The sequence below is a fragment of the Balaenoptera ricei genome, chromosome 16 (assembly GCF_028023285.1).
Source record: "Balaenoptera ricei isolate mBalRic1 chromosome 16, mBalRic1.hap2, whole genome shotgun sequence".
NCBI lineage: Eukaryota > Metazoa > Chordata > Mammalia > Artiodactyla > Balaenopteridae > Balaenoptera > Balaenoptera ricei.
In genome coordinates this window covers 47126156-47139374 of record NC_082654.1, presented here as the reverse complement: position 1 = coordinate 47139374, position 13219 = coordinate 47126156, and the positions used below count along the sequence as shown (strand labels likewise).

The 13219-nt window shown below is 54.9% G+C and overlaps 1 protein-coding gene across 8 annotated transcripts in view; it reads right to left on the bottom strand.

The window, feature by feature from the left end:
- Positions 1-760: 760 nt before the first annotated feature.
- TMEM72 (transmembrane protein 72) overlaps positions 761-13219 on the bottom strand; it is a 22987-nt gene continuing 10528 nt past the window's right edge. For 2 of the 8 annotated variants that reach the window (XM_059900292.1, XM_059900291.1), the window contains 4 exons: positions 9905-9971; positions 6300-6371; positions 4552-4691; positions 761-3116 (listed from right to left, as the gene is read on the bottom strand). In XM_059900292.1, the coding sequence (XP_059756275.1) occupies positions 2638-3116; positions 4552-4691; positions 6300-6371; positions 9905-9971 (758 nt within the window). In that variant the 3' untranslated portion in view covers positions 761-2637. The other 6 variants (XM_059900293.1, XM_059900295.1, XM_059900297.1 and 3 more) reach the window with 5 other exon arrangements.

The following is a 13219-nucleotide window of genomic DNA, read 5'->3' as shown; positions in this document are numbered from 1 at the left end:
ACTTTGGGGCTTCCTCACTGAGAGGTCCCCACAGTAATAGGAACATGCACTCACACCGACTTGGGTGATTTGTAATCTGAAAAGCACTTTCCCCATCTTTCTTGGAGGACTCATTGCACCCATCCTGAGAGAAGTGCTGTTACTCCCACTTACTAGGGGAAACTGAAACCAGAAAAGTGATGGGGCTTGGCCCAGGTCAATCGACGTGTTAAGGGCAGATTTAATGATCCCCAGCCCAGGGCTCTACTTCCAATAGCTCTGTTCTACGTCTACGCAACATCTGCTCTGCCTTCTGCTGAAAAAGGAAGGCGGGCTACAACAAGGTCAGCCCCTCTAGTCTCTGTTTCTCAGCAAGGATGGGTGTCATTACACATTTGTAGGGATAGCAGTAGCTAAGGATGTGGTTATAGCGTCTTGGGCTGAGAATCAAATGGAGACATGTGGTAGTCGCCTGCTTTTGAGGAAGGTGCCACGTTTCTTGCCTGGTCCACTGACAGAGATGAGGGATCTGGTCTATTGAATGATCTCACCCAAACCTTTTTTTCGGGGGTGGGTGTGGGGTCAGCAATAAGAGTGTGGAAGAGCTTTACTTTGTTAACCTAGGTAAGTTCATAATCGCCTCAGCCTCTAATGCAACATACCCAGCGGACTCCCTTAACTGATGACAGCCACCAGGAAGCCTAGATGTCTCAGAATCACACGCATATCACCCAGAACTCCCAATGCCCACCTTACCTCTAAGACACATCCCAAACGATGCTATAACAGAGATGTTTATTAAATGGGGTCTGAAAGCTCGGACATTATGCTTCCCAGTTTGCTTCTTGCAGCCTACTCACCCATCCAGCTCTGCTGACTTGGGCTGAGAATGGGGCAGGACCGTCGGGTTCCCCAGAGGCCTGTGCCACGAGGGTGTCTGTGCTCATCGTATCCTCCTCTCCACATGACAGGTGGGGATCCTGGCTCCTCCCCACTTGGGACCCCTTCCGTGCACAGCAGACCAGCCTGGGACACCTGGCCCATTCGGAATCAGGGGCCATCCCCGCCTACCCAGACCCATGTTCCATATTACTCATTCTCCCCCAGCTGTGACTCTCAGATCCTGAACTTCTTCCTCGGCGGCAGCTAAAGAAACAACACTATTGCTTCCACCTCTGAAGGCTTGTGAGAATGTCTTTTCTCACTTGGTTTTACAGAAGAACTGGGTTATTGCAGGGAGAGGTCTGCTTGTTTGGGATACCTGCTGCATTTAGGCACCAAACTGATACTAGCTTCTGGTTGGCTATTTCCATACATTTGCAAAATAACTTGTAGGGAATGTTGAAAAGTGTACAAGAATGAGCACACGTTTCTAATCTAGACCTTAAAGCGTGTGCTCTAAGTTTTGCTCTACAGAACCCTGGTGTTTGCTCACATGCACGAATGAAGAAGCATTATAATTTCTCATTAATTAAGATTGCCTATGAAGAATAATGTGTCTGCTCTGCCTTGTAACAATCCCATGGACCACAGAACACTTTATAGAAATACATATTGCAAATCCTTAACGAGTATCTGATTCATCTTTCTTTGTTCATTCTGGGTTAACTGTCACTTCCGTGGCCCTGTGGCAGAGACCTAGCCTGCTGCCTGCCCACTTTCCTGTCTTCCTTCTTTTCCCGCTCTTCCTTCCTTCTCTCCCATTTTCAACAAATATACATTTCTCACCTATTCTCCCAACAGTCACCAAGCAGGGCAGAGCAATGTGTCGTATTGTGTGAGTCTCCAGGGCACCGCCTCTGGGGTCCCTGCATACAGCAGGCGTCTTGTCCTGTGTGTTGGCATTCATGGCTGAGGACTGTCAGATTTCAGTCTCTTTCAGTTTACATCATCTACTTGGAATCTTGAGAGCCCATGTAGTGAGGATGTAGGGAGCCCTCAGCGATGCTTCTGGAATGAATATCGCTCATCTGGCCTGGCTCTCCCTGCAGTGAGCACAGAGCCGCATTGTCTCAAGTCACTCTGTGACTCCTGCTGCCCAGCGCCGGCCCCAGAGCGCGCAGAGAATTCGGCCCACAGCTCAGCGCTGCTCCCATCCTGAGGGCTCGCAGCCTTGCCTTTTCTCCCTGCTCCCTGTCCTGAACCATCTCGGTTGGAGTTCAGGACCCATAGCTGTAGTCTACACCTGCCTCTGAGATGTGTAAGCTGCCAACGCATCCCTGGCCTTTCAGAGCTGAAATGTTACATCAGAGATGAGATGGGCCGTGAGTCCTTGCTGAGTGCTGGGTCCTGTGTCAGGAGCAAGAGAAGCCCCAGGGCTTCTGGACTGACGCAGCCTTGTGTGATGTGGGAATGATGGTCTCCTTCCGGGAAAGCACAAGGGTTTCTCCGCTCCATGTCTGGGAGAGAGAAACTTGTGAGGGTTCGAGGCAGTGCGAGCTTCGTTTGAGCCACCCTCAAGGTCTCCGCAGGACCTGTCATGTCGCTCGATGGTCCCAGAGGCCCAGATACCATGGGGATGTCTGGTCACCCGTTGAAGAACTGACCTGTGAAGACCCCGAGCTCCCCGGAGGGCCCCTGGACATCAGGAAATTCCAGGCAGGGCTGTCTATCTATACAGACCCCTTGCTGAGCATCCCCCAGCCTGGAACAAGCAGCTCAGAAGAGGCTGGTGCCCGTGAGGGAAGATAGGAAGAGTGGGGCCTCGGGGGGAGGGATGATGGGGGTGGTGTCAGAGGTGGTCTCCTCTGGCTCGCCGTCCCCATCGTCCAGGTCTTCGGCCAGGTCCGGGATCATTCTGACCATACTGTCCTCAAAGTGCACCTGCTTCTTCTTGGCCAGTGGGTCAGCTGGCTCCAGAGTCAGCTCCGTCAGGGCGTCTGGGTGCTGGAGGGCGTTGGGCTTCCTGGTCCCTTTCAGGACGCTCTTCATGTGGATGAAGAGGGAGCCAGGCCCCTCCTTGAGGGCCCCATGGAAGGTGTACGTTTGCTCGGTGTCCCCAGAGCCGGTGGTACTCACGGCGCTGCCAGAGGGGTCCGTGTACTGCTCTGGGGGGGGCAGCACCTCTGTGGCAGCTTTGCTCTTTTTCCGCTTGCTCAGCAGGAAGTAGGCCAGGCCAGTGATGATGAGCATAGAGCCTGGAAGAGATCTGGGAGGTCAGGACGCTGGACGTGTCCTGGAGAAAAGCCAGAGGCTGTCCGCGCCCACCGTCCCAAAGGGCCACTGCGGCACGCCTGTGTGGCCACACTCAGGCCCTCAGTGCTCCAGCCCTCACGCCTAAGTTGTCCTCACAGACCCACATCAGACCCGTGTGGCAGGCCTGATGCCTGGCCGGGGGATGTCAGTGGGGCCAGTGCTGTGCTGGGGCCCTCAACCTGACAGTTAGCCAGGAGACCCTGTGCCCCAGGCCCCCTTCTTGCTGACAGGCGATCCTGGGGCTGCCCGCCTGTCCTCCCATCACCACGCTCAGCCTCCCTCTCAGGGACGGCTTGTTGGGGCTGGACCTGCAATGCCTTCGACAGACCTGGACTCTATGTTGGATACTGGGCCCAAATGCTGGACTGGGCTTCCTTCCATTCCCAGGAGTGGAGAGATCCTGCTTTACTGCCCCCTGCCCTATAAACATGGAGGAAATTGCAATTCCCTGTGGGTGCAGCTGGCACGGTGTTGGCTCCCCTCCTGGCCCCTCATGCAGCCTCCAGGCCAGAGGCCTCTCTGTCTCCTGCTGGGATCCCCACCCTGTCCAGAGGAAGGGGTGAAGGTGGCTGTCCCGCCTGCCAGGGCCAGGGCCTCCCATGCATCTCACGCTCTCTAAGGAGTGGGAGGCCGTGGCTCGCTGTGGCCTTGGCAGTGCTGAGTCCTGCTCAGGAGTCCAGCGAAGGCTGCACGGAGTGTCCCTGAGAGGCTACGACAGGTACTTTAAGAGAAACAGCAGGAAGGAAGAGGAGGCTCCACCTTTCCACCTCATCTCCAAGGGCGGTCAGCTTCCTGGCATTTTTAGATGGGTTGTGAGGAGGGGTGCAGCTTTCACAGCTAAGGAGGAGGGAGAAGGGTCCTAGCAGAAAAAATCATTGTCAAAACCCAGGAGGTGGAAACATCAAGTGCTGGCTTCTGAGATCAGAACCTGGGCTGACTAGCAGGGTGAATGGAGTGGGAGAGGAAGATGGAGTTGCAAGGGTCTTTGGGGATCCCATTTGGTGTGCCTTTCAAACCAGGCTGAGGAGTTTGGACTTGAAGGGGTAGGTGCTAAGGAGGCACAGAAGGGTTTGGATGGAGAAGTGACTATCTTGCTCCCTCTGAAAGCTCAGACCACACACAAGCATTGGAGGAAAGATCAGTTCGCTTCTGTGGGTGTAGCCTCTGGACACCTACGGGAAAGATGCACTTCTTGGGACTTTCCTGCCACTTGATCAGTTCCTCATCCCTATGATCTATGCTAGAAAGGGCAGACGGGCTAGTGGGGCCCTGGAGCCAGCGTCACTGCAGGTCCATGAAAGCGGGATGCAGACCCTTCTGCTCAGAGCCTACCTGCAGTGGGGGCTGCCTGCCTCCACTACCTCCTGGAGCTCCTACCTGGGATGGTCACGTGCCAGACCAGGACAGGGTGGAGGAAGCAGGCCACAGAGAGCAGCATGTAGGCCAGGAACCTCTGGAAGCAGCCCAGCCAGTGGGCCTTCTCCCTTGCTCTGTAGGCCAGGGACCCTGGCTGACACCTGGGGGGAGGAAGTCCAGGATTGGCAGGGAGTAGGCAGCGACCCAGAAAAGCCCCAGCAATATATAAAGCCATCAGAGTCTGGGATTGGGTCCTATTATGGCCATGTTCCCTGCGGTGGCCTCTGGTTGAACACCCCCAGGGGCTGAAGTCCTCACTGTGGGTTCCACAGTTAGGGGCCTTGCCTGAGCCTCTCCAGAGGGTCTCCAGCACTTTTTGTGAAATGCAGCCCAGACATGCCTGTTTGGCCCAAGGGAGAGGAAGGTAAATGCTCTCAGGATGCTGCAAAGGCAGTGGGAAGAAGAGTAGGAGACTCAGAGGCACACTGGGAAGTCCACAGTGCAGTGCAGAAAGCGTGCAGTACAGGAGACACCTGGCTGGGACAGTTGTAAGGGTTGTGCACTGCACAAAGGGCCTGGCCACATTGGTGAGAGGGCTGGAATCCAGCTGCACCCTACTCAAAGGAGCCTTGGCTAGGCATGAGATGGCATTGGCCCAAGGGGGCTTCTCTGTTAACTGGCATGCAAGGACCACACGTGGGCCTGGCAGAGGCCTGATGCTGAGCAGGTTTCCTTAAGGGAGCTGTCTCCAGGTTGCAAAGGAGGAAAGTGTTTGCCTTTAGGTCCATCTCCTTCATCCTCTGAACTGGCTTGGAGCGGGGCTCTGCACACCACCTCCTGCCCAGTCTGGTTTTGGGGGAGTGGTGTGAGCTGGTGGATGACGTGTTGGACCAGAGCGCAGCCCTCCTTCCACATTCTGCGGCCTTAGCTCATTGGTGCCCCCTGGTGGTCATTATTTTGTAACAAACCCTGGCTGGGAGTGGAGGGACTCCAGAGACGGTAAAATGCCCCTTCAGGCCCTGGGCACCTCCCTCCCCTGCCCTGAGAAGTTGCAAGGGTCCTTTAGCAGTGACATTCAGCAGAAATGGGGGATGCCTGCTGCCTCAGGGCTGGTAACCCTGGGAGGCAGCCAGTGGCCTTGCACGATGCCAGGACAGCTGGATTTGAAGTCTGGCTCTTTTGCTGACCACCTAGAGACCCAACTGTCTAGATTCTGAGAACTGTGGCCAGGAGTCAGTCCTTGGTCACCCTGATGACAGCTTCCATGAACGGAGCATAACTGGGCAGAGGTATCGGCCTCTGTGGCCATGTGGCTTCCCAAGATTCTGCAAAATCTGCAATCCTGCCTCACAAACGGGCATAGAGGCGGACACTGACTTGTCCCTGGGTCCCAGCAGGAGGCAGAGTCAGTTCTCAAACCCAGCTCTGCCCGCTCCAAGCTGGCTTTCCGCGAGGTAGATGACTCAGACAGGGGGTACAGTGGCTGTTTCCAGAGGATGGCGATGGACTCTGTCGGGGGACTCTGGGTGGGGTCAGGCCCTGAATGGATGTGTCAGTCCACTCCCTGGTTGGGAGAAGGGAAAAGGGGACCGTTGAGCTCCACGAGCCTGAGCCCATGTCCAGGCTGGGGCTCGCGGCAGGGTCGGGAGGGAACCTGTCCGTGGCTGCTTCGGGAGCAGAACATCTACGGGTCGTGGTCTCACGGGTGGTGGCATCTGGGAGTGTCTGGGGCTGGGGGTGGAGGTGGGGCCGCTCTGGAGGTTACTTACTGGAAGCAGATGGCCAGCAGCTGAGCCACGAAGTAGGCCCCTTCGCTCACGGAGACGGCGGCTCCTGTAAACCTGTGGCGGAGGCAGGTGAGGGAGGCCGGGTACCCTCTGACCCTCCCTTCGCTTCCCTTGGCTGTCTTCTCACAGCGCCTTGGCCTCCTGGGCCTCTGTGTATAGCCGAACAACTGACCAGGAGTTTCTTGACCTAATCTTGTCACCCAGTCAACATGAACCAGAAGCTGCCTGGACGCCAGGGCCTGTGCTGGGTTGGGCTGGGCCTCGGTGGTGGGGGGTAGGGGTGGAGGCCGGGGCCCAGAGATAGGTGAGGGAGCTTCAGGCCAGCAGGGGAGACGACCTTGACCCCTACACTGTTGCTTGGACACTGGCAGGCACATCCTTCTACCCAGTATCACCAGGGCTGACACCTACTGCTGGTTGTCTGAGCCTTAAAGCTGGATCCCTTCCTGATCCCCTGCCTTCTCATCATCCAAACAGTCTCCAGCAGGGGCTGACTGTGTTCCTTAGACAGCCTGAGAATCACTCCCATTCTTTCTGGTCTCACCTGTATTGCCTGAGTTGGACACTGCCCCCTGAATCCTTGTACCAGCTTCCCCTTTTGGTTTCCCTGACTCCCTGACCCTCACCTCCTGACCTCCTGTTCCTCCAGTCTATCACCACCAAGCTGCCCGAGGGCTCCTTCTGAATCTGATATTCCTCCCCTTCCAGACTGCTTCAAAGTCTCCTCTGCTTCAAGTGTGGTCCGGGGATCCTCCAATCAGAATCTCCTGGAGATTCCTGGGCCAGCCCCAGACTGTATATATCAGAATCTTTGGAGGGGAACTTACATTTTTTATTGGAGGGTCTCACTGACCTACAGAAATGAAATTTCTTAGCACGCCTTTGAAAGTCCTACATGAAGCTGTTAGGTGCCACATGGCCTTTGCACAGGCCAGTGCCTCTTGGAGGTCTCCCCCTTTCTTCTCTTGTCTGTTTGACAATGTTAGTTATTTCTCTCTTTCTCCCTCTGACCATTTAGTACTTAATCTCTACCTTCTCCCACTTTCTCTATCCCTCCCAGTATCTGCCTGGCTCTTACTCCTCAGCTTTTAAATGGTAATAATGAATTTACATAATGAATACATGGCATACATTTCTAAGGGCTTTACAAATACCAGTTCATTTAATGATCTTTGTTAAATCACTGTGATTACCCTCAGTTTACAGCTGGGGAAACTGAGGCACGGGAAGGTCAAGCCCCTTGCTTATGGTCACATAGCTGATCAGTAGTGGGGCAAGATTCGAACCCAGCACTCAGACTGCAGAGCCTGTATGCCTACCAAGCACACCAGAGCATGTGCTTTGATAAACAAGTGACATTGTCTTTTTCTATGTCCTGGAGCAGAGGGGGAAACTGAGGCTTTGGGAATAGAGTGGCTCATTCAGACTTCCCAACTGGTGCTACAGAGGCTGTGCCTCTTGAGGTCAGGGATGCTGGGCCACTCAGACGAGGCAGTGAATCCAAGCAGAGAGCCCTGCCCTTGTAGCAACATCCTACACATGAAGGCCTCTGCCCAGGGCTCCGTGCTGCCCATGTGGACCCTTCAACCACCGTTTGTGGGTAAGTGTGAGGAAGGCGCTGAGGGGCCTCTTTGGAAGGAGGAAGACAGGAGGCAGCAGGGGTAGAGGAGAAGTGGAGAAAAGCCCGGAGAAAACCAATGACAGGTCAGCTCCTACTGGTGCCTACTTGTGGCCATGGCCCCTGCTTGGCCCTGGGGACACAGAGCAGGAAGTGACAGTCTTATGGGGAGATGCTCCAGTAGACGGAGAGAACACAGTGGCAGGACTCTGAGATCTGCAGGGGCGGAGGAGATTGTGAGTATGCGAGGAGGATGAGTGGAAGAAGGAGTGAAAAGAGGAGGGAGGGACATTTGGGCCTTTGGGTGTCCCTCGAGGAGTGAGTGGGGTGTGAGTGGCAGGAGGGATGGGCCGGGTGCGCAATGGGTCCCCATCCCAAGGGGTGAGAGCAGGGCATGGGTGGAGAACATAGAGTAGTTTACAGTAAGGGGCAGGGGTCTTGAGGGTGGAAGGAACATCTTCTAGGACTGGACCACAGAGTGACAAGACGGGCACAGTGTCCCCTCAGGACAGGGACTGAGCAGTCAGGAAGAGGCAGGGTTCTGGGTAGAAAACAGTCTGCATTAACCAGCCATGGATCTGGACTGTTCCGTAGGATAATACCCTCCACCTCTTACCCGAAGTGGATGTTTGTGGGTGAAGTAGGCAACCATGTGGAGAGGAGGAAGGCCCGCTCTGCTTCTGGATTCCAGGCAGACAGTGCACCATGGGCAGGCACAGGCTCAGTAAGATGTGGAGGGCCTTCGGAGCAAGGAGAAGCCACTTCTAGCCAGCAGGGGCTCCAGGCTCGGGGAGGCTTCCCAGGGTGAAACGCAGGGAGGAATGACAGGCTTTCGGAATGCCGGAGTGGCTGGGAAGGCACTCGTGTGCTCTACAGGATGGAGCAACGGCTTAGAGGGGAGGTGATGTGGGTGAGTTTGAGAAAAAGTCAGAAGCTCTTGGGGTGTAAGTTGAGTGACAAGAAATAAGGTGGAGGCCAGAAGATGGCAAAGGAGTGTGGGCTGGATGGAGGCTCTGGGATCCCCTGAAGGCAGACAGAGGGACCAGGTTTCTAGGTGGCTAAAGTTGTGGCGGTGTGGAGATGGGCCAGAAGGGTGGAACGGGGTTGTGGATGGTGGGTGTGATCCACGTAGCAAACCGAAGAGGCTCCCTGAGCCAGGAGGGCTCCTTAGGACATAGACCAGGCCACCGCGACGAGGGTGGGTATGGAGGGGAGGAGGTGGAGGGCAGAGGATGCAGCCTGGTGACCCTGCAGGCAGGCCGGGGCTCCCTTAGGATGGAGCTGCTGAGAAGCTGGGTTGCAGAGCCCGCAGGGACCCCAGGCTCTCCTCACCCCTTCGGGATACCACCGCACAGCCATCTTTTTCCCACTAGGGGGCGCCTGTAGAGGCAGCTGGCAGAGGAGAAAGGACAGAGGCTGAGAAACTGAAGGGACCCAGGTGGATGAATCTGGGCCCTGCTGTTCATGGGCTTGGTGATGTGGGCTGAGCTGCTTACTCCCTCTGAATTTTTTTTTTTTTTAATGTGCAAAACGGACTATATGCACTTCTTCTGTAATGCTGTCAAAGGTAAAGGACATAAGGTAAATAAAACATTTAACTGTGCTTGGCATGTAGAGGAGCTCAAATAGGTAGTCCTTTGAACTGATTCCCCAATCTCTAAAACAAGAGCTTGGTTATTGTTTTCTGAATAAAGACATGGTTGAAGAGATGGATGGATGGATAGATGTATGGATGGATGGGTGGGTGGATGGATGGATGGGATGCTAATTGGTTGATTTATGGGACGATCTGGTGAAAGTCCTTCCCAACAAGGGGATATTCCAGAAGCCCCCTCTACTCCTTTCACCTCTGGGACAGGATGGAGCTCGTGTGGGATGGCGGGATGCTGTGGGTGGGCCTCAGCAGATGGACCTGGGGTGAGCTGGAACAGAACGTACAGGCAGGGAGGGCACGTGCGCACATACTCACAGCAGATAGAAAGCCAGGCTCTTAAACTGTCCCTGGAGGAAGGTCTCAGTGCCCACGCCGATCAACACTAAGGGGAGAAGAAGAGGAGGGAAGAGTGGGCCCAGGTGCTCCAGCCACGGCGCTGCCTTGTGCGGGCTCCTTGGACATGGAGTGAGCCCTCTCCTGGGGACTGGGAACCAGGGTAGCCTCCTCTCCATGTGACACAGGGAGCTGTGGGTGGGAAGGTGCAAGAGAGCAAGGAGCCTTCTGGATTGGTCTCTGCAAACCAGAGGGGTTTCATGCAGCACCCCAGAGGCCTTTTAATCCAGTCTCCCCAGAGCAGATGCCTGTCCTTCTCTGTCCACATTGGTCATGCTGCCAACCCTCAGTGCCCCTGAAACAGCCCACACTGACAGGCCACCAAGCCCTGGGCTCCACAGGTGTCCTCCACATGGAGTGGCTTCAAGGGCCCTCACCGTCCTGTAGGCCCATGTGGACTGTGTTTCTGGGCCCTAGAACTTGGCCATGCGACCTGCCCCCACCTCTGTTCCCTCGCCCAGATCACTGTTCTTGCTGTTTCCGTGCCCTCGTTGCTGGCTTGGCGGCTTGGCGGCTGCATCATGCACTCCTGGCTCGTCACTTTGGACCCAGTGCTGATTAAGCCCCTGGGGTTTTGCTGGGACATGAGATGCGGCTCAGCCTCATCTCTCCGCCTGTCTCTTCTTGGCAGTTGGTGTCTGTGCTCAAATACCTGACCTTCCATTTGTATGAGTAAATCCATCTTGAACCCACCTTTGTGGACTTGCTGGGTCCTGGCTGTCTCCTCACTCTCACGGCTTCACTCAACCAGCCACAGCCCTGACCCATCCACCCGCTGATGGAAACGTTCCACAGGCAGCATGCAGACGTTCCTCCCGCCGTGGTGACCCACCCATCAGACCTCTTTCTGGCCCTAACTGATTACAGCCCACGCACCCTACACTTCTCTCTCTGGGCTCTGACAACCCATGCTGGTATTTGCCGAACAGTGACTTCAGCTCGTCTCCCTCCCAGGGAGTCAGAGATGGTGGGGCTGAGCTTCTGTTCTCGGCTGCCCGTGTGTGGCCCTTCATCTCTGCCACGCGGGGGACTGCTTCCCTGGGCCTGATGCCTCCTCTTTTCCCTGGCGGGTTTGCTGCGTAAGCACCCATGCCCAGGTGACCGGAGCCCTTTGTCCACTGCGGAAATGCTGTCTTCTGAAATGCAGGGTGGAGCCATTCACTTAGGCGCCAGCACCCCCTCCCCTCCCTTCGTGGGGGGATGCGGAGGTACTTTGGGGAGAAGGGGACAGAGCTCTTCCATCGAGGAAGGGGGTGCCTGTGTATTCTTAGTTATGGGGGTTCCAGTGCTCCCTGTGGTTACAGGCCAGGGCGGTGGAGGACACTGTGCCTCTGTCCTCTCCAGGTCCTAGCCACTTGCTGGCTTGTCCCAGGTGAGGAGTCAAGGGTGCCACACAGCCTCACTCCCCTCTGCAGTGTTAATGTGACCTGTAGGCACTCAGTGGCTGATACACAACGGTCACACGTGTCCTGGTTCCTCACAGCACAGGGAGTTCTATACTCCCCATTTCATAGGGACAGAAATGAGGCTCAGTGACCTTGTGTAGTTCTCCCAAGGACACATCTAGAAAGCAAAGGACCGATAGACCAAACTTGAGCCTTCTGGCTCCAGGCGATGGGCCATTTCCTGGTTTCCACTGTCGACCTGGGTGTGTGTGTGTGTGTGTGTGTGTGTGTGTGTGTGTGTGTGTGTGTTATGCAGGCAAATATTCATGTATTTAGTTTTCACTGTGTCTCCTGTCCTGTTCTCAGCACTAAGCATTTATTAACTTATTTAATCATCACAGCAGTCTTACGTGAAAGTACTGTTACCCTCACTTTACAGAAGAGGAAACTGAGGCACAGGGAGTATAAGTAAAACAAAGAAACAAACAAACCAATCATGGATGCCTAGGTCAGGTCCTGCATTTCGTTCTCCCATTTGCCAGTTAAAAGCTGAGCCAATCTCTCTGAGGATTCAGTAAGTTAATTAATGCCAGGCACATCACCGGTGCTCAGTGAAATCATCGATTTTTTGTACAAGAATCCAGTCCAGCCCGGGGAAGTGTCTTCCCACCCAGGGCCTGGGGAAGGGGTCTTCTGCTCAAGGCTGATGCTTGTGATTGTTCACTTCTGGGGTGAGGCAGGACCTTCATTCACCTTGTAATCTTTGTAGATTTGCATGGGCTTCTGGCGATGACCAGCAGATGGCAGGAAGGGGTCTTGGGAACTCAGCCCCTTTCCCTGATTTGCACCCCTTTGGCATATGGAGCGGTATTTTGATGTCTTTTGATGGAAACAGAGGGTCAATAGTCAAAGGGGCATTTCAGGAACACTCTAGAGGCAGTTTGCAGTTAAAAAATGAGAATAACAATAGGGAAAAGAGAGAGCTGGGTTGAAATCCCAGTTCTGTGTGGGTAACGGTGGATAAGTACTTAACTCATCTGAGCTGGGTTTACCATCTGTGGAATGGGGAGAATTCGTTGTATCTCCTAGAGTTGTTGCTTGGATTGGAGGAAAATAACAGGTCTGAAAAACTGGGCTTTGTGCTCACAGATGTCACGTGGCCCATACACACAAGCTCCTTCCTCCCTCTACCTCTGGCCTGGGCAGCTTTCCCAGCCTCCAGGTAGCCCATTTTGCATCAAGAAAAGTGGGGTCACTCTTCCAAAAGCTCTCAACCAACAGTAAACATGCTGGATTCTGCAAGCCCAGGGACAGAGATATGCCCTTTGGTAGGGGGAGGAGAGCAAGGGGGTGAAGTCAGAAGCATGACCTCTCAGGCCAGGAGAGCCGTAGGGGATTCCCACGGGAGGCCGTAAGTCCCTTTGACACTGGGGCCAAAGGGTCCCCCGCTGGATCCTCTCAGTTCTGGGGCTCATGTTCTCAGAGGCAGACCATGTGAGGTTGAGGCAATGCTGGCCAACGTGAAGTCCTTCCTTCTGTCCCCCTCATCCGTCTGTCTGCTTGTGGCCTCGACCCAGCTTCTGTCTGCAGCTGCCTGCGCAGGTTCCGTGGTGTCTCCTGACAGCTATTCCTAGATCGTGCTTCCATCTCGTCTTCTGTGGTTTCACAGGGCTCTAGCTCTGAGCGAAATGGGCCAACCTACATCAGCCACTCACCCCAACAAATGACGCTGTGGCCCTTGCCCTGAGCTGGGCACGGGGACAGAGGAGCTGAGTTTGAGAATGGAGATGGGGGACAAATGCCATACATGTCCCCAGAATCAGGGCTTCATTATAACAACTTCTCCATAAGA